The sequence below is a fragment of the Hemitrygon akajei genome, chromosome 22 (genome assembly GCF_048418815.1).
Source record: "Hemitrygon akajei chromosome 22, sHemAka1.3, whole genome shotgun sequence".
Lineage (NCBI taxonomy): Eukaryota > Metazoa > Chordata > Chondrichthyes > Myliobatiformes > Dasyatidae > Hemitrygon > Hemitrygon akajei.
The window spans coordinates 65,478,818-65,499,112 of record NC_133145.1 but is presented as its reverse complement, the minus strand read 5'-3'; the positions used below and the strand labels follow the sequence as shown (position 1 = coordinate 65,499,112).

Here is a 20,295-nt window from a genome sequence, read left to right as displayed (position 1 = left end):
TCAGTTCTGGTGGTTTGGGGGGGAGTGTAGATGTGACAGTTGATTCAGTTCCGGTGGTTTGGGGGGGGAGTGTAGATGTGGCTGTTGTTTCAGTTCCGGTGGTTTGGTGGGGAGTGTAGATGTGACTGTTGGTTCAGTTCCGGTGGTTTGGTGGGGGGTGTAGATGTGACTGTTGATTCAGTTCCGGTGGTTTGGGGGGGGAGTGTAGATGTGACTGTTGGTTCAGTTCCGGTGGTTTGGGGGGGAGTGTAAATGTGACTGTTGGTTCAGTTCTGGTGGTTCGGGGGGAGTGTAGATGGGACTGTTGGTTCAGTTCCAGTTGTTTGGGGGGGGGGGGGGGAGTGTATGCACTTTCTGTGCCTGCATAGCTGTGGAGAGGGCACAACAGTGTCCATGAGTACCAAGGAGGAATTCTGTGGTCATTGGGCACTGCAGGGGATAAATGCCATTCTTGACAGGGATGGGAGTATAGTAGCAACCCAAACAAAATGCTGGAGGAAGCATGCAACATCTGTGGAAAAGAGTAAACAGTCGATGTTTTTGGGCATCAGGTCCTCATGAAAGTTCTCAGCCTGAAACGTCAACTGTTCACTCTTTTCCACCGATGCTGTCTGACCTTCAGAGTTTCTCCAGCATTTTGTGTGTGTTGTTCTGGAGTTACAGCATCTTCAGGTTTTCTCTTGTTTGTGATGGGAATATTTTAATTTAGTTTTTGTTACTCAGTCTTTGTCTCTGTTGTGGTATTGAAGAATGTAATTTGTATGTTTTTGTAAGAAAACAGGCAGACAAAGTTATGCCCATCTCCCTGTCAGTGTCCGTGGAGAGCGCAAGGTATTGTTGGGTATTGTTCAGATCCTCTGATGGTTTTTTGGGGCAGTAACACGCTGTTCTCGTCCAACAGGCGTGCTGTCCTACATTGCGTCACAGCTGCTATTTGCAGTGTGCTGTATCCGTGCCTCTAGACTCCTGCATGCTCACCTGCTTAACCACACCCTCCGCTGTCCCATGCAGTTCTTTGAGCTGACCCCAGCCGGCCGAATGGTGAACCGCTTCTCACAGGACATGGACACCATCGACGACCGGATCCCGGCCTGTGCGGAGGACTTCCTGCTTTGCCTCTTTGACGTTTTGTCCACCTTGCTAGTGCTGGCTTACTTCATCCCACTCAGCATGCTGCCGTCTCTTCCTGTTGCCTGCCTCTACTTCTGTCTGCAGGTACTAGGGGAGCCTGGGGTTGGGGGCGGGGGGTGGTGGGGGGAGGGACTGGTAGAAGAGGGCAGCCCCTAGACAGCACTGGGACCATCACAGATAGCCAAGGGATAAACCCTCAAGCTGAGGGACACTTTGACTGTGAACCCACTGCAACTGTTTTCCCCTTATTTATTCAACATTTTAAACAAGCTGCTGTTTGAAAGGGAATCGGTGTGTGAGGGTCTCTGCGGGGAGGGACCAACCCTTCTGTATTAGTTTCTGATAGCAAGTATATCCAGTAACTTCCGGTCTAGTGTGAGGGCCGTGGGTGGCTGGGTCAAAGCAGCTGTGGTCATTCAAGGAAGATGCACTTATGGATGTTTTTATTAAGCTTCAGAGATACAACCTTCCAGCCCTCTGAACTCGCCATTTATCCCTAGCCTAAACACAGGACAATTTACAATCACCGGTTAACCTACTAACTGGTACATCTTTGCACTGTGGGAGGAAACCAGATCACCCAGAGGAAATGTCCACATTCCATGGGGTGGATTACACTCTTTATAGCTGACTTTGGAATTGAACTCTGAACTCTGGCGCCCCAAGCTGTGATAGTGTTGTGCTAACTGCTATGCTACCACGGCCATGTCCCTCCCTCTCGTTCACTCATGTCTCCTCCTCCTCCTGTCCGGCGCTCCTCCCTCCTGCTTCTCTCCGTTCTGTTGCTAGAGGCACTTTCCCACTCCTCCATAAACTGCTCAGTTTGAGGAGTGCCTGGTATTAGACCATAAGACATTGGAGCAGAATTAGGGCTTCTGACCCATCAAGACTGCTCCTCCATTCAATCATGGCTGATCCTCTTTTTAAAATCTCCTCCTCAGCCGCAATTTCTGGCATTTTCCCTGTAACCTTTGATGCCATGTCCAATCAAGAAACTATCACTCTTTGCCTCAAATTCACCCAACAAACTGGCCTTAACAGCAGCATGTGGCAACAAATTCCACAAATTCACCACCCTTTGGCAAAAGAAATTTCTTTGCATCTCTGTTTTGAAAGGGCGCCCCTCTATCCTGAGACTGTGCCCTCTTGTCCTAGACTCTCCTACCATGGGAAACATCCTTTCCACATCTACTCTGCCTAGGCCTTTCAACATTTGAAAGGTTTCAATGAGATCCCCCTCTTATAACTTCTGAATTCCACCAAGTACAGACCCAGAGCCATCAAATCATATGATAATCCTTTCATTCCTGGAATCTTCCTTGTGAACCTCCTCTAGACCCTCTCCAATGCCAGCACATCTTTTCTAAGATGAGGGACCCAAAATTGTTCACAGTACTCAAGGTGAGGCCTCACCAGTGCCTTATAAAGCCTCAGCATCACATCCCTGCTCTTGTATTCTAGACCTTTTGAAATGAACACTAAGATGGTATTTGCCTTCATCACCACCGACTCAACCTGCAAGTTAACCTTTAGGGTGTTCTGCACAAGGACTCCCAAGTCCCTCTGCATCTCAGATTCCTGGATTTTCTCCCCATTTAGAAAATAATCTGCACATTTATTTCTGCTACCAAAGTGCATGACCATGCATTTTCCAACATTATATTTCATTTGCTACTTTCTTGCTCATTCTCCTAATCTCTCTAAGTCCTTCTGCATCCTACCTGTTTCCTCAACACTATCTGCCCCTCCAGCAATCTTTGTATCATCTGCAAACTTGGCAACAAAGCCATCTATTCCATCATCTATATACAGCATTAGAAGACATGGTCCCAACACCAACCCCTATTGGAAGGAGCCCCTCAATCTGTCTTAGTGTAACTGGGCTGTTAAGCGTCCGAGGATTTAATGATTTTCCCTGGAACGAGTGGGTTTGTCCAGTTCTAACCTGGGCCCCAGCCTGCTTTACAGCTGGAGGAACCAGGCAAGACAGTCTGCACCTGTAAAGGCAGGGGGTGGTTGGTGTTCTGGGTCAGCAACCTGCCTCAGGAGGTGATCTGCCCACCAGTAGGTATTCTTGCCTGCTGCTATGCTATGCCCACATGATGCCCTTTTCTGCCCCCCCCCCCACCGGTTACAGATTTACAGAGAGGTACAGCCTCAGAATAGAGGGAAAACCATCCAGAATAGAGATGAGGAGGAATTTCTTCAGCTAGAAGGTGGTGAATCTGTGGAATTCATTGCCAGAGATGGATGTGGAGGCCAAGTCATTGGGTATATTTAAAGTGAAAATCGATAGGTTCTTGATTAGTCAAGTTTCAAAGGTTACAGACAGAAGGCAGGGGCATAGGGTTAAGAGGGAAACTAATTCAGCTGTAATGGAATGGCAGAGCAGACTCAATGGGCTGAATGGCCTATTTCTGCTCCTATGTCTTATGGTCAGCACAGTGGGGCAGTACGTGGGCCTTCAGTGCGACTTGTTCATAGTGAGCTGCCCATCTGAGGAATTGTGTTGTGGTAGTGTTGCTCTGTGCCTTTCTCCGCTGACTGTCTTGTCATCACACACAGGCCTGCTCATTTTGCTGTCCACTGCTCTGAGCCGGGGTTATTGCATGCTCAAGGCATCTCAGTTGTTGCATCTCCACTTGCTTCAGCATATCCTGTGCTGTCCTCTGTCATTCTTCGTGTCGACTCCCACTGGGAGAGTGCTGAACGGCTTTGGTAAAGATATGGATACAGTTGACGTCAGCATCCCTGAGAGCCTTGGCACTTGGATCCTCTGTGTGTGGTACACGCTCACTGTTCTGTCCATTTGTTCGGCGCTGAATCCTGCCCTCCTGATTGTGGTAGTCCTTTTGCTGGTCGTCTTTTGTGTGGTTCAGGTAATGGGTCTGAGCGCTGGACAGTCAGCCTCACTCATGGACTGGAAAACGCTGGGGAGAACAATGGGAGGGCCCAGCACACTCCTCTCCTCACCCCTTCATTAACCCACCCAGCAGTTCTCACACCTGTATCCTCAATCCTGCCCACAGCGTGACCTCGAACAATGCCCACAGCCTTTGTGCTGTCAGATTGTGAGATGGCACCTGTGTGCCACTCTCCCAGGCTCAGCCCTCACAATCAGCGATGCAAGAGTTTCTGAGAACACACAGCTAACCATCCCCCACTCACCGTCACACTACACACAGACCCCCCACTCACCGTCACACTACACACAGACCCCCCACTCACTGTCACACGACACAGAGAATCCACACTCACTGTCACATGACACAGACCCCCACTCACTGTCACACGACACAGAGACCCACCACTCACTGTCTCACGACAAAGAGAATCCACACTCACTGTCACATGACACAGACCCCCACTCACTGTCACACTACACAGAGAACCCCACTCACTGTCACACGACACAGACCCCCCACTCACCGTCTCACTACACAGAGAATCCCCACTCACTGTCTCACTACACAGAGACCCCCACTCACCGTCACACGACACAGAGAATCCCCACTCACTGTCACACCACACAGAGACCCCCACTCACCGTCACATGACACAGAGAATCCCCACTCACTGTCACACGACACAGAGAATCCCCACTCACTGTCTCACTACACAGAGACCCCACTCACTGTCACACGACACAGAGAATCCCCACTCACCGTCACATGACACAGACCCCCCACTCACCGTCACATGACACAGAATCCCCACTCACCGTCACATGACACAGAGAATCCCCACTCACCGTCACATGACACAGACCCCCCACTCACCGTCACATGACACAGAATCCCCACTCACCGTCACATGACACAGAGAATCCCCACTCACTGTCACACTACACAGAGACCCCCACTCACTGTCTCACTACACAGACCCCCACTCACTGTCACACCACACAGACCCCCACTCACTGTCACACGACACAGAGAATCCCCACTCACTGTCACACGACACAGAGAATCCCCACTCACTGTCTCACTACACAGAGACCCCACTCACTGTCACATGTCACAGACCCCCACTCACTGTCACACGACAGAGAATCCCCACTCACTGTCACACGACACAGAGAATCCCAACTCACTGTCACACTACACAGACCCCCCACTCACTGTCACACGACACAGAGAATTCCCACTCACCGTCACACGACACAGAGAATCCCCACTCACTGTCACACTACACAGAGACCCCCACTCACTGTCTCACTACACAGAGACCCCCACTCACTGTCACACCACACAGAGACCCCCACTCACTGTCTCACTACACAGAGAATCCACACTCACCGTCACACGACACAGAGACCCCCACTCACTGTGACACGACACAGAGAATCCCCACTCACCGTCACACTACACAGAGACCCCCACTCACTGTCACACCACACAGAGACCCCCACTCACTGTCTCACTACACAGAGAATCCACACTCACCGTCACACGACACAGACCCCCCCACTCACTGTCTCACTACACAGAGAATCCCCACTCACTGTCACACGACACAGACCCCCACTCACTGTCACACGACACAAAGAATCCCCACTCACTGTCACACTACACAGAACCCCCACTCACTGTCTCACTACTCAGAGAATCCACAATCACTGTCACACTACACAGACCCCCACTCACTGTCACACCACACAGAGACCCCCACTCACTGTCACACTACACAGCGACCCCCACTCACTGTCACACTACACAGAGACCCCCACTCACTGTCACACCACACATACCCCCACTCACTGTCACACTACACAGAGACCCCCACTCACTGTCACACCACACATACCCCCACTCACTGTCACACTACACAGAGACCCCCACTCACTGTCACACGACACAAAGAATCCCCACTCACTGTCACACTACACAGAGAATCCCCACTGACTGTCACACTACACAGAGAATCCACAATCACTGTCACACTACACAGACCCCCACTCACTGTCACACCACACAGAGACCCCCACTCACTGTCACACTACACAGCGACCCCCACTCACTGTCACACTACACAGAGACCCCCACTCACTGTCACACCACACATACCCCCACTCACTGTCACACTACACAAAGACCCCCACTCACTGTCACACTACACAGAGACCCCCACTCACCGTCACACTACACAGAGACCCCCACTCACTGTCACATGACACAGAGAATCCACACTCACTGTCACACTACACAGAGACCCCCACTCACCGTCACACGACACAGAGAATCCCCACTCACTGTCACACGACACAGACCCCCCACTCACTGTCACACGACACAGAGAATCCCCACTCACTGTCACACGACACAGAGAATCCCCACTCACTGTCTCACTACACAGACCCCCCACTCACTGTCACACGACACAGAGAATCCCCACTCACCGTCACATGACACAGACCCCCCACTCACTGTCACACGACACAGAGACCCACCACTCACTGTCTCACTACACAGACCCGCCACTCACTGTCACACTACTCAGAGACCCCCACTCACCGTCACACGACACAGAGAATCCCCACTCACTGTCACACGACACAGAGAATCCCCACTCACTGTCTCACTACACAGAGAATCCCCACTCACTGTCACACTACACAGACCCCCACTCACTGTCACACTACACAGACCCCCCACTCACTGTCACACCACACAGACCCCCACTCACTGTCACACGACACAGAGACCCCCACTCACTGTCACACTACACAGAGACCCCCACTCACTGTCACACGACACAGAGAATCCAAACTCACTGTCACACTACACAGAGACCCCCACTCACTGTCACACGACACAAACCCCCCACTCACTGTCACATGACACAGACCCCCCACTCACTGTCACACGACACAGAGACCCCCACTCACTGTCACACGACACAAACCCCCCACTCACTGTCACACGACACAAACCCCCCACTCACTGTCACACTACAGTTGATAATTTAGCCGGAACCTGTGCATGGTTCATAGTGTGCGTGCATGCGTGCGTGCGTGTGTGTGTGTGTTTGAGTGAGTGAGTGAGTGTGGGGAGAGGGAGATAGAGAGAGAGATGTGTATATAGAACAATACAGCGGAGGCCCTTTGGTCCACATGTTTTGATCTTTCAATCTAGCCTAAGATCACTGTAACCCTTCCCTCCCACATAGCTCTCTCCCTAGCTCAATTAACCTATCCTCAATAAGACATGCTCTGTAATCATGCTGGTAAATCTTTTCTGAACCTTCTCCAAGGCTTCCACATCCTTCCTATAATGAGACAACCAGGACTGAACACAACACTCCGTGTAGTGGAACCAGGGTTTTATAGAGCTGTAACATAACCTTCTTGCCCTTGAACTCAATCCCCTGACTAATGATGATCAACATGGCCTTCTTAACCACCCGATCAACATATGGGTCAACTTTGAGGGAGCTACGGACCTGGAGATCCTTTTGTTCATCCACGTGGTTAGGAACCCTGCCATTAACCCTGTACTGTGCCTTCAGGTTCAACCTCCCAGAGTGAATCACTTCACACTTTTCTGGATCGAATTCTTTCTGCCACTTCTCAGCCCAGCTGTGCACCCTGTTAATGTCCTGTCCACCACACCACTAACCTTCATGACATCTGCAAATCAACTAACCCATTTTTCTGCTTTTTCATGTAAATCGTTTACAAAAAACACATTTTCTGAATGAGCCTACCATGGGGAATCCTGTCAAACGCCAAACTAAAATCCAGATACACCACATCTGCTGCTCTACATTTATCAATGTATTCTGTCACATCCTCAAAACATACAATCAGGCTTGTGAGGGATGACCTGCCCCTCTCTAAGCCATGCTGACTGTTCTTAGTCAGACTCTGCTTCTCCAAATACTCGGAAGTCCTGTCTCTAAGAATCCTCTCCAATAGTTAGCCTACTAGTTATGTACGACTCACTGTTTTATATTTCCCATATTATCCTTATTATCTTTATATTATCACCCCATCAATCTCCATCTCACCTGACTCCTGACCTGACTCAAGATTGCCTCACTACCCTGATGGCCACTCACTGACTCCTTCCCCCATTGACTGAGTTCCCAGGGCTGGAAATGGCTCCAAATCCTTGAGTCTGCCCACAGGTTCACCATCAGTCCTTATTGTCTGAGCGATGTGGGTTCCTGGTTCAGCATTTCTACAGCCTCCACACTCACTCCTGGTAAATCAACTCTCTGATCTCTGGTTTTGGCCTCAGGTCTCCAGATTCAAATGCTCCATGGCCGTCAGCCTTTTCCTCAGTGGTCTGGGCCCAAAGTTCTGGAGTTACATGCATGAAACCTTCTCCCCCATCCTACCTCCTCCTCACCCCTCCTTCAGAACCCTCTGACTGTTGTTTTGATCACTTGTTCTGACACCACATCTGTCTCAGACACACTGAAGGTGCAAGTTGTCCTAGTTTGAACGACGCTGTGGACAGTGATGGGGAAGGCTGAGGCGGAGCCTGGTGCACCTGCACAGAACTCAGCCTGTTTCACTGGGTGCCAGCAGACCGGTGGAATCACACCAGACAATGTTGGCAGATTGAACAGACAAATAACTCCTGACAGTTAATAGTCTGGAATGCAGTGCCTGAGGGCGTTTGGTATTAAAGCCAACTCTGAGTCAGTGTGTAAGCAAGAGCTGATCCCCTACTGATCCTTCAACTCCATACTGGATGGCAAAAATTACTAATTGTGTTGTAGTGTTTCCTGTCCTGCTGACTGTGTGAGTGCATGTGTCCAAGAGCTCCAGTGTATCAACAATTGTGTACAAGAAATTAGAACAGTTGTATACGAATCATTGAGGTCTGGGAAATGATTAGATTCAGATTCAGATTTACTTATCACAGTGAAATGCAACAACCAGCACAACCAAGGATGTGCTGGGGGCAGCCTGCAAGTATTGGCACATATACCAATGTCAATATAGCATGCCCATAATGTTCAGCAGAACACAAGCAACAATACCAAAAGAACACACATAAAACAAGCCCCTTTTCCCATTCTCTCACACAGACAGGCCCCCAACCCCAGGACAGCCAACTCCGGGCCTCCAGTCTTTGCAAGGGAATAATATGTGGGCCTTTATTGCAAGAGGCAAGATGTCCTGCTCGAGTTATAGAGGGTAACACACACAAAATGCTGGAGGAACTTAGCAGGTCAGGTAGCATTTATGGAAAGGAATAAACAGTTGACATTTCAGGCCAAGACTTTTCATCAGGAGTTATAGAGGGACCTCTCCTGTATCTCTCTGCACTGGTCTGGCCTTGCTACCATTGATAATGAAGTAAGTTCAGGAGTTCTGAAGATGACTAGTTAATTTGAGCACACAATCCTGAAATTTACAACCAATATTTACTTAGTGAATCAAACCACAGGATCCACGGCTTGCAAAGGGATAGAATCCAAAGTCAGCTGTGGCATTGAGGGAGTGTGGCCAAGTCTCGCACATCAATTCCTGAGAGGAGGGAGTTGTACCAAGATAGAGTTCAACAATTTGGGCACTGAGATCTCTAGAGTTTAGAAGAAAAAGTGATATCATTGGAATGTGCAGGATATTTACATGTAGATGGGAAAGATGGGTGTCCAGAACTAGAGGGCAGAGTCTCAATGTAAGGAACGGATATTAGACAGAAATCCTCAGCCAGACTGGAGTGGATTGGCGGAGTAGCCAAAGGCTTGGTCACTCTGTGTATTTGGATAGGAAGGGGCACAGGGTTAGTGCAGGGAGGAGCTGCTGAGGAAGGAGATTCGTTTTCCTCTTCCTGATGGTAGCAAGTAGGAGGGGGCAGGTGTCGTGTGTGTGTGTGTGTGTGTGTGTGTGTGTGTGTGTGTGTGTGTGTGTGTGTGTGTGTGTGTGTGTGTGTGTGTGTGTGTGTGTGTGTGTGTGTGTGTGTGTGTTGGCCCCGTCGTTCCCAGGGTCTTTTCCCTATGGGGAGGGAACACTGGTTACTGCATCTGCCCCACTGTGTTGCAGCCCAGACTGTGTGGTTAGTGTCTCTGAGGGTGTCACCATCTGCTAACATGTCCCTTGCTACCCCACCCCCGGCCTAAGTGACCTGGCCTGACTGGCCAAAGATTGAGGTGATGTATATGGCCCCGTCTCCAACCACTACTCCTCTCCCCCGGCAGCGTTTCTACGTGGCCACTTCGCGGCAGCTGAAACGCCTGGAGTCCGTCAGCCGCTCACCCATCTACTCCCACTTCTCGGAGACAATCACTGGCTCCAGCGTGATCCGAGCTTACGGCCGAGAGAAGAGCTTTATTCTCCTTAACAACATTAAAGTGGATGCCAACCAGAAGAGTTACTACCCGGGCATTGTGTCTAACAGGTGAGTCACTGACACCGAGATAGATAAATAGAATCGTAGACAGATAGATAGTTGGCTAGATAGATAAATAAATAAATAATATTTGTGTGTGTATTTTATAAATCTATATCAATCACACACAGATCGTTCTGCTTCTCAACTTATTGCTGAATCTTCTGCATTACGTCCTGTTCCTCTCCCCTTCTTTTGCCCAACCTTCCCATGGATCCGTCAGTATCCAGCCTCCACTGAGTTACACCTCCCCTCGACATTGCCCTTTTTTTGAGTCACTTAAGAAGACCATAAGAAATAGGAGCAGAATGAGGCCATTGGGCCCATCAAACCTCTCCACCATTCCACCATGGCTGATTTATTTTACCCCTCAGACCCATTCTCCTGCCTTCTCTCTGTAATCTCTGATGCCTGACTAATCAAGAACCTGTGAACCTCTGCTTTAAATATAGTCAATGACTTGGCCTCCACAGCCATCTGTGGTAATGAATTCTATAGATTCGCCACTCGTTCATCTGTACTATCATCCTACTCCTACCCTGACTAGCACGCAGTACTGGCAGCAATCCAGTGATTGCTTGGAGGTCCTGTTCTTTAGTCTCTTCTCCAACACTCTATACTCTCTACACAGGACCTCTTCCCCTGACAAACACGGGAGCCACCAGCACCAAGACACACACAGACAGATGGCCAGACACAGAGGAGGGCAGACAGATCACCCCACAGCTCTACTTCTGCTGGATCATCTTCTCGCACCCTGTCACCTTGCTTTTACCCACCTTCCTATAGCCTGGTTTCTGCATTGCCCACCTGACCTTTCCTGAGATTGGGGGGGGTGGTGACAGAAGCTGTTGGGGAAGTACCCACTCTTCACTCTATTTCTAACCCCACCTCAGGTGGCTGGGGGTCCGGATCGAGTTCATTGGGAATTGTGTTGTCCTCTTCGCTGCACTGTTTGCTGTGATTGGCCGAACCTCCCTCAGTGCTGGCATTGTGGGTCTCTCTGTATCCTATGCTCTGCAGGTAAGACCTCACTCACAACGTGCCTCCAACCCTGCTCCCACTGCGGGATATCCCAAGGGCTGCAAGCCATTGTCTTTCTGTCAAAACTAGTCATCGTGCAGATACAGATTCAGGTTCATTTACCACGTATACATCGAGACGTACAGCAAAATTTGTTATTTGTGTTAACAACTAATAAAACCCATTCTGAGCTGGGCACAGCCCACGGGTGTCACAGTGTTCAGACGAACAACACAAGCAACAAAAACAGAGCAACCGCTTTCTGACCCAGGACAGGCCACCTCTAGGCCTCCAACCTCCAGATCACCAATGTGACTGTGACACAAGAACTCTGTCAAAACTAATTTGATACACAAACATGATAGTAGCCCCTCCCCTCAGCAATGGGTGAGCTCTGCAGGGTTGTGGTTGGTGGGAGTATGAGGACCTTGAGATATTCCAGATCACACTTGCAGGAATTTTGTCTGATCACAGGTGACCATGTCCTTGAACTGGATGGTGAGAATGACCTCAGATTTGGAATCCAACATCGTGGCAGTGGAGAGGGTGAAGGAGTATTCGGAAACTGCCACAGAGGTAAAGTGACACCAGAATCAGCCCACCGTGTTGTGCCAATCCTTTAACCTATTGTAAGATCAGTATGAATGCAGAAACCCTGGTTCTGGCTCCTACCCACACAGGTGGAGAATTGTTCTGCCCATCTACTTCCTGGCAGATCTCCCCAAATGCCCTGCAGATGGTGCAGAGGCCTTGGAGTGTCACTCCCTGTCCGGTACCCAGTACTGATCTCTCGTAGTCAGTGCAGTAATATAGCCAGGCCAGTTGGGCTTCTGTGACCATTGGTGACCCCTGAGGAAGAGTGGCGTTGATAGTAAGGGAAAATGTCACAGCGGTGCTCAGTCAGACTGGAGAACTCCTGTAATGAGGCATTATGGGTGGAATTGAGAAATAAGAAAGGTATGACCATGTTAATGGGGCTCCATTACAGAACACACAACAGTCCTGGGGACTTAGAGGAATAAATTTGTGGAGAGATCAGACTGTTGCAAGAAACATAAGGTTGTTATAATAGGTGATTTTAACTTTCCACATATTGACTGGGAATCTCATACTGTAAAAGGACTAGATGGGGCAGTGTTTATCAAATGTGCTCAGGAAAGTTTCCTTCATCAATATGTAGAAGTCCCAACGAGAGAGAGCGAGATACTGGATCTGCTATTAGGAATGAGGCAGAGCAGGTGACAGAAGTTTGTGTAGGGGAATGCCATTAGGTTCAAAGTAAATATGCAAAAAGGTAGACCTGGCCCAAGGGTTGAGATTCTAAATTGGAGTAAGGCCAATTTTGATGTTATCAGATCTGCCAAGTGTGGATTGGGACAGGCATTACGTTGCTCTAATAGACAAGGTGAAGGAGAATCCCAAGGGATTCTATGGATAAGCGAAGAGCAAAAGGATTGCAAGGGACAAAATTTGTCCTCTGGAAGAACAGAATGGTAATCTATGTGTGGAGCCAATACAGGTGGGGGAGATCTGAAATATTTTTGTGCATCTGTATTTACTCAGGAGATGGACATCTATAGAAGTGAGGCAATACGACATTAACTTCATGGATCTTGTACAGATTAGAGGAGGTGTTAGCTATCCTGAGGCAAATCTGGATGGATAAATCCCTAGGGTCTGACAAGGTGTTCCCATGAACCCTACAGGAAAAAATGCAGAAATTGCCAGAGCCCTAGCAGAAATATTTAAATCATCCTTAGCGACATGAGAGGTACCAGAGGACTGGGGGATAACCAATATTGTTCCACTGTTTAAAAAAGGCTCTAAATATAAACTAGGAAATTATAGGTTAGTGAGTCTGACATCAGGGAAAGTTATTCGAAGGCATTCTACGGGACTGGATATATACATAGACTGCTTAAGGATAGTCAATATGACTTTGTGCATGTCAAACTAACGTCTAACTAGTTCATGTTATGTCTAACTAGTCTTACAATTTTTTTCAAGGAAGTTACCAGGAAAGTGGTTGAAGGCAAAGCAGTGGATGTTGTCTACATGGACTTTAGTAAGGCATTTGACAAGGCCCCGGTTGGTCAAAAATGTTCAGTTGCTTGGTATTCAAGATGAGGTAGTAAATTGGATTAAGCATTGGCTTTGTGGGAGAAGCCAGAGTGTCAGTAGATAGTTGCCTATCTAACTGGAGGCCTGTGTCTAGTTGTGCTGCAGGGATTGGTGCTGGTCCTTTGTTATTTGTTCTGTATCAATGATCTGGATGATAATGTGGTCAAATTGATCAGCAAATTTGCACATGACAACAAGATCGTGGGGTGTAGTGGACAGTGATCTCATGACTTGCAGAGAGATCTACATCAACTGAAAAAATAGCAGATGGAACTTAATGCAGACAAGTGCGATGTTGTACACTTTGGTAGGACCAACCATGGTAGGTCACTGAGATGTGTGGCAGAACAAAGGGATCTGGGAATACAGGTCAGTAATTCATTGAACTTTACATCACAGGTAGATAGAGTTGTAAAGAAATCTTTTGCACATTGGCCTTCATAAATCAATGTATTGAGTACAGAAGTTGGGATGTTATGTTGAAGTTGTATAAGACATTGGTGAGGCCTAATTTGGAGTATTGTATGTGCAGTTTTAGTCACCTACTTACAGGAACCTACTCATGAGAGCGTGGAATGAGCTGCCAGCACAAGTGGTGCATGCAAGGTTGCTTTCAAAGTTTAAGAGAAGTTTGGACAGATGCGTGGATGGTAGGGATATGGTCTTGGTGCAGGTTGACGTAAGCAGTTTAAATGGTTTTGGTATGGAGTAGATGGGCTGAAGAGCCTGTTTCTCTTGTGGACTTCTCTAGGATTCTACAGTGCAATACATAAAAATTGCAGTAAGAATATATATTTAAAAATAAATAGTGCAGAAAGAGACCAAAATATTAAGGTTGATTTCATGGACCATTCAGCAGTCTGATGGCAGAGGGAAAGAAGCTCTTCCTAAAATGTTGTCATCAGGTTCCTGCATCTCCTCTCTGATGGAACTGATGAGAACCCTTAATGACAGATGCTGCCTTTTTGAGGTATTGCCTTTTTAAAGTGTCCTCAATGGTGAGGAGGCTGATAACCATGATGAAGCTGACTCAGTTTACAAGCCTCAGCAGCTTTCTCTGATCTTGTGCACTGGTGCCTCCACAACTGTTTGGAGCAGGTCCCTTGGCCCTCACTTCAAATTGTGATGTTGTGGTTCTCGTAGGATGTTCAGTGGGGAGGTGGTGCTGGTGGGTGGCCATGCACTGATGGGGAGTCACCAGGAGAGGCCGCTGTTACCCTGAGCCTTTACTGTTGCTTCATTGCAGGCACCCTGGGAGATTGAGGCCAATCGCCCGGCCAAATCATGGCCAGAGATGGGGAAGGTGGAATTCAAGGGATACAGTGTCCGATACAGAGAGGGCCTGGACCTGGTGCTGAAGAGACTGAACCTGAGCATCAGTGGCGGAGAAAAGGTTTGTGGCGATACCCCAGTCTGGCAGAGTTCCGTGCACTAAATGGTGTGGATTTTCAGTCTGTCCCCACCCTTTTGCCTGTTTCTCCTGGTTCCCTTTTGTCACTCTTCACCCCACTGTCAGAGCCCTACATTTTCACAGCCTCTGGCTTCATCTTCCTCCCAAATTCCTGACCAGATTTATCAATAGTTCTGTTACCTTAGCCCAGGTCCTGGCATGTTCCCACCATTGGGAATGTCTGTACCTAATTGAAGATGCTTTTGATCAGGTTATCCCTCAAACTGTTCCTCCTCATACATGCCTACTGTGAGATAACTGCTTTCAGCGTTGTCCTGCTATTTAATAAGATTTGAGTCCAGGATGTTGGCTAGTGCTCTGATGAAGGTCTGGAACTTCTGGTTTCAAAGGACATTGGGATCCAAATGTGACAAGAGCTTTCAGAGTGGAATTGGATAAATACTTGAAGGGGAAACAGGAAATCAGCGCAAAGTAGCAATAGCATGAATGATGGGACAAATGATCTGAGAACAGGCCTTTCAACCCACCATGTTGTGCCTACTCCAAAATCAATCTAAACCTTCCCTCCCACATAATCATTTGCCTATTGTGTGTGCGTCTCTGACCTTGAAATTATGCCCTATCACATTAGCTTTTCCACCGTGGGACAAAGTCTCTGGCTGTCCATTTAATCTTTCCCTCATATCATCTTGTACACCTCTAACAAATCACTTTTCAATTTCCTTCACTCCAAAGTTGGTAAATCTCCTCTGTACCCTCTCCAAAGCTTCCACCGCCTTCCTATAATGAGATGACCAAAACTGAACACAATACTCTGGGTGTTGAGCAGATTCCTGTGGCTCTGAGACCAGGGCAGACTGGATCATGTTAATCAGGCAGGGTCACATCACCTTTCTCAAGTATGCCCAGTGGTTGAGCTCTGGAGTGCTTGTCATGCCTGTCCTGGATCTAACTGACACCTAGGTGTGCTCTGTAGGTTGGCATTGTTGGGCGGACAGGTGCCGGCAAGTCCTCAATGACTCTTTGCCTCTTCCGAATCATTGAAGCAGCAGAAGGGGAGATCTGCATCGACGGGATAAAGATCGCCAACATTGGGCTGCATGACCTTAGATCAAGGCTTACCATCATTCCCCAGGTAAGCACCACACCGTCATTACCACCACTTATTCCCCACCGCCATCAATCTACACAGCAAGGATGGCCAATTAGTTTCCTGGGCAGCCCCCTGGGGTCCTTTGAGCCCCTCCCCCTGCCTGCAGAACATGGGGTTGGAGGATTGTCTGAGTGGGCAGGTGGGTCTCGTTTTGTTTTGCTGGCGTTGCTGCTGAGCATTGTGGGCGTGCTATGCTGCTGGAATATGTGCCCACTGCAAATCCTTGGGCATGCTGGTTGCTAATGCAAACAACACTTTTCACTGTATGTTTCCATGTACACTCTAAATCCAGCTTGCACTGTGGGAATGCACCTCCCTTTGCTTGGGGGCTCTTTGCTGGATAACTAACAGGCTGTCCAATACTTTGTACAAGGACCCCGTGCTGTTCTCTGGCACCCTGAGGATGAACCTCGATCCATTTGATCAGTACTCGGACGAGGAAGTGTGGAGGGTATTGGAGCTGTCTCACCTGAAGCAGTATGTCCACAACCAGCCGGCTGGACTGGAACATGAGTGTTCCGAAGGAGGAGAGAACCTCAGGTAACCTGCCAGCAGGAATCAAGGAGTGCTGTGGGGCAGGTGGGGTGCATCAGTCCAGCCCAGTTCTCAGTGCCATGTGCCTGCTCTCTCCTGTATGTACACACAGCCCTTATTCCTAAAGGCTTTCATCAGAGTGAAGGAAGCATTGCGGAGCCCAGCCTGGGTAGCGAGGTCATGCTTGGCTGGTCTTTCAAGGTCAGCAAGACTGTCTAGAACTGGCGGGGGGTTGGGAGGAGTGCGCGCTTGCAGCTGAAAGTGGCTCAGGGTAAGAAATGTCAGCAGTTCAAGGTGCTTACTCTGTCACAAGAATTTAAATTACAGAAAATCAGGCCAGTTGTGAGCATTATCCCAGAAAATCCTGCAACACATGATCTGATGGTTATTAAGTCATGAAAGATCCAACCCTGGTGCTGGGTCTGGTCGTGCAGAGGTCAACCATTATGATGAGTGGCTATGTTCTTATGTCAAAAGGAGAGTTTGGACCAGTTAGGATTTTATTTCTCGGAGCGCAAGAGTATTTGAGATGAATAATATCATGAGGTGTGGATAGTTTAAATGAACTCAATCCTTTCATTAGGACTGAATTGAAGGGCAACTTTTTTTTTCTTTACACAAAGGAAGCAGCTGCAGAGGAAGTGACTGAGGCAGGTACACTAACCTTTAGAAGTCAGTTGGCCAGATACATGAATTTTGTCAGATACTGACCAAACGCTGGCACACAGGACTAGCTTGGATGCAGACATCACAATTAGGATGGGCCAAAGGCAGTTTCTGGATTGAATTGGCTTTATTACCTACATCCTTCATATACACGAGGAGTGAAAATCTTTACATTATGTCTCCATCTAAATGTGCTATTTATAGTCATTTGTAATAAATAGTATGTTCAACAGGGCAGTCGATATAACATAGAAATACAATTGTATCAACGTGAATTAATCAGTCTAATGGGCTGGTGGGAGAAGCTGGAAGCTTGTGTTTGGGATGACTCGGGTCCCCAGTGATCTTCTGGGCTCTTTTTACACACCCATCTCTGTAAATGTCCTGAATAGTGGCAAGTTCACATCTACAGATGAGCTGGGCTGTCCGCACCACTCTCTGCAGAGTTCTGCAATTGAGGGAAGTACAGTTCCCATATCAGGCAGTGATGCCGACAGTCAGGATGCTCTATAACTCCCAGTATCCTCTAGAGGGGCAAATAGTTTGTGAACTGCTTAATGTTCTCTCTCTCCCCCCCCCTCCCCCCATAGTGAGAAATGGAGCTGCGAAAGATTTGGTTATCCAGTGCATGATTCGCAAAGTCACCTTCTACAGTGTGTAATTAGACAAGCTACCAGCGTTAATGTTAATTGTAGGGGGGAACTGAATAGAGTAGGAAGGTTTGAGAGACTGGACCAGGCTGCAGTGCACACCGCTGGTCTCCGATGCATTGACAGTGATTTCCCCAGCTGACACCTGAAAATGGCAGGTTTTTGTAAGACTGAGAAGGGAAGACTAAAATCAGACAATATCAAGTCCAATTTCCTATTGTAGGATTAATTAGAAATGTAAGCAGATTGGGTGGGGGGCGGGTAGAGTCACCCATTTCAAGCAAATGTTTCCCTCTCTGTAGAACATAGGTCACAGAGCATTCATGAGCTGAAATGAGGGAGACGTGGTGTCCCAAGTCATCTGTAGCCAGTGAGTTTTATAACAACTCATTGGGTTAGTGTTTTCAAAGTAAGTTGTTTGTGAATGTACACTGTGTAAGCTACCATTGGCAAATTCAAATCTATGAGTTAGTTTTGTAAACTGCTTGTGGGTAAATGAGTTTATTTTTGTCTCATGTGGAAACTCTTTGCTTTACATCCATATCACAGATCATTTCATTATAACAGTGCATTGTGGTGGTATGAGGGAAAACAGAGCTGAATAGTGTTCCAGTTACAGACAGAGAATGTGCAAGCAAACAATAAACTGCAAGTTTATAACAATATAGATAGTGAGGAGTCCATTCAGTAGTCTGGGATAGAAGCTGTCCTTGAGCCTGGTGGTATGTGCTTTCAGGATGGAAGCCGTTGTATTGTTCACGTTAATCCTTTCCCTTTTTGCAGTGTGGGCCAAAGACAGTTGGTGTGCCTTGCCAGAGCTCTCCTGAGGAAGACACGGATTTTGATTCTCGACGAAGCCACTGCTGCTGTCGACCTGGAGACTGACGACCTGATTCAGTCCACCATCAGGACTCAGTTTGAGAACTGCACTGTCCTCACAATTGCACATCGCCTCAACACAATCATGGATTACAACAGGTACAGAGCTCCCCTCACAGCTGACATACAGGCAGTACTGGAGTGCTGTGAGACAAGGAGAGATCCTTCTGCCCCTCTTGGGGGCTAGCACCTTGTTTTAAAGTCACTTTCAAATATAAGGAGAAGGGGGCATTAAAAAAAATGGTTTCAGAGAAAGCTAACTGCTGCCAATGTAGAGGAGCTTCTACAGCAGAGGTCCATTCAGTGGAAACCCTGTCACAAGCAGCTTTCAATCCCTTGGTCCCAATGAAGGGTCTCAGCCTGAAACATCAACTGTTTATTTCCCTCCATAGATGCTGACCGAACTGGCAGCTTTTTGTGTATTGCCCTCAATAGGAAGTTTTGCTCTGAATGGCTGCTCAATCTTTGTGTTAACTAGTCTTCTTCCCTCTTGGACAGGGTGTTGGTGCTGGACAAAGGGGAGATCGCAGAGTTTGACTCGCCCAGCAACCTCATTGCACAGAAAGGGATATTTTACAGCATGGCCAAAGATGCCGGACTGGTGTAACAACACCCAGATGTAAAATGAGGCAGAGCCAAGTCAATGCAATGGCTGTACAGATCAGCTCAAGAGAGTGCTGCCGCTGGAGCACGCAGAAACAAGATGGGCATGATTGGGGGAGGGGGGGGGTGTGGAATAAAATCTCTAATAGCATTTTTTCTATTTTTGTACTTGATGTATTTATACATTAAGCATTTATTTTGAATTATTTTGTAACTACTACTGTGAACGGCAGCTGCAGTATAATCCATTAAGGTAGCCAGTAGTTTAAATAAAATGATTTGTTTGCTAAACTGATCTGGAACTTGCCTTAATCAATCAGCTGCATAAGCCAGCAGCAGTAATGTGGGTGGGTGTGCCTGCGTTCACTGCTCTCTCATAGCTCAGTGAGCTGGGAGTGGTTATCACCATGGGAACTGTGTGGAATATACAGCATGAATGCCAGGGCACAAAGAACAGGGAGACCTACACATTCAACTCTAGTTCCTAAAAATGAAATGTATGGCTATATAGTGGGGAACAGAATACAACATGTTGCAAATTAACAAAACACTGGTTACACTGCACGTGGAGCTCCAGTCACCCCACACACTATAGGAAGGATGTAGCTGCGCTGGAGAGGGACCAGGTGTGATTGCCATTTATTAGCGTTCAATTCACATCACTGTAAGTAGTTTCTACGTTCTCCTGTGACTGCATGGGTTTCCTCTAGGTGCTCCAATTTCCTCCCACATTCCAAAGATGTACAATTAGAGTTAGTGAGTTGTGGGCATGTCATG

The 20,295-nt window shown here is 47.9% G+C and overlaps 1 protein-coding gene across 3 annotated transcripts; it reads left to right on the top strand.

Annotated features, from left to right (window-relative positions):
- The first annotated feature begins 805 nt into the window (after positions 1-805).
- Positions 806-19,809, top strand: LOC140714839 (ATP-binding cassette sub-family C member 3-like). Of its 3 annotated transcripts, XM_073026493.1 has the most exons (10): positions 1,106-1,215; positions 3,697-4,010; positions 10,288-10,487; positions 11,375-11,501; positions 11,976-12,077; positions 14,869-15,015; positions 16,010-16,168; positions 16,560-16,726; positions 18,820-19,014; positions 19,414-19,809. In XM_073026493.1, exons 2-10 carry the CDS (start codon positions 3,741-3,743, stop codon positions 19,520-19,522), a joined length of 1,476 nt encoding a protein of 491 aa, XP_072882594.1. In that variant the 5' UTR covers positions 1,106-1,215; positions 3,697-3,740; the 3' UTR covers positions 19,523-19,809. The 3 variants fall into 3 exon arrangements, with proteins under 3 accessions (XP_072882595.1, XP_072882594.1, XP_072882593.1); XM_073026494.1 differs by lacking the exon at positions 3,697-4,010 and having other exon boundaries at positions 806-1,215; XM_073026492.1 differs by lacking the exon at positions 1,106-1,215 and having other exon boundaries at positions 3,399-4,010.
- The last annotated feature ends 486 nt before the right edge of the window (positions 19,810-20,295 follow it).

Coding starts and splice junctions, on each gene's coding strand:
- LOC140714839 (XM_073026492.1), top strand. CDS start 3,507: ATGGAATGGCAGAGCAGACTCAATGGGCTGAATGGCCTATTTCTGCTC. Junction 11,502..11,975: donor CTGTATCCTATGCTCTGCAG/GTAAGACCTCAC, acceptor GTCTGATCACAG/GTGACCATGTCCTTGAACTG. Junction 12,078..14,868: donor ATTCGGAAACTGCCACAGAG/GTAAAGTGACAC, acceptor GCTTCATTGCAG/GCACCCTGGGAGATTGAGGC.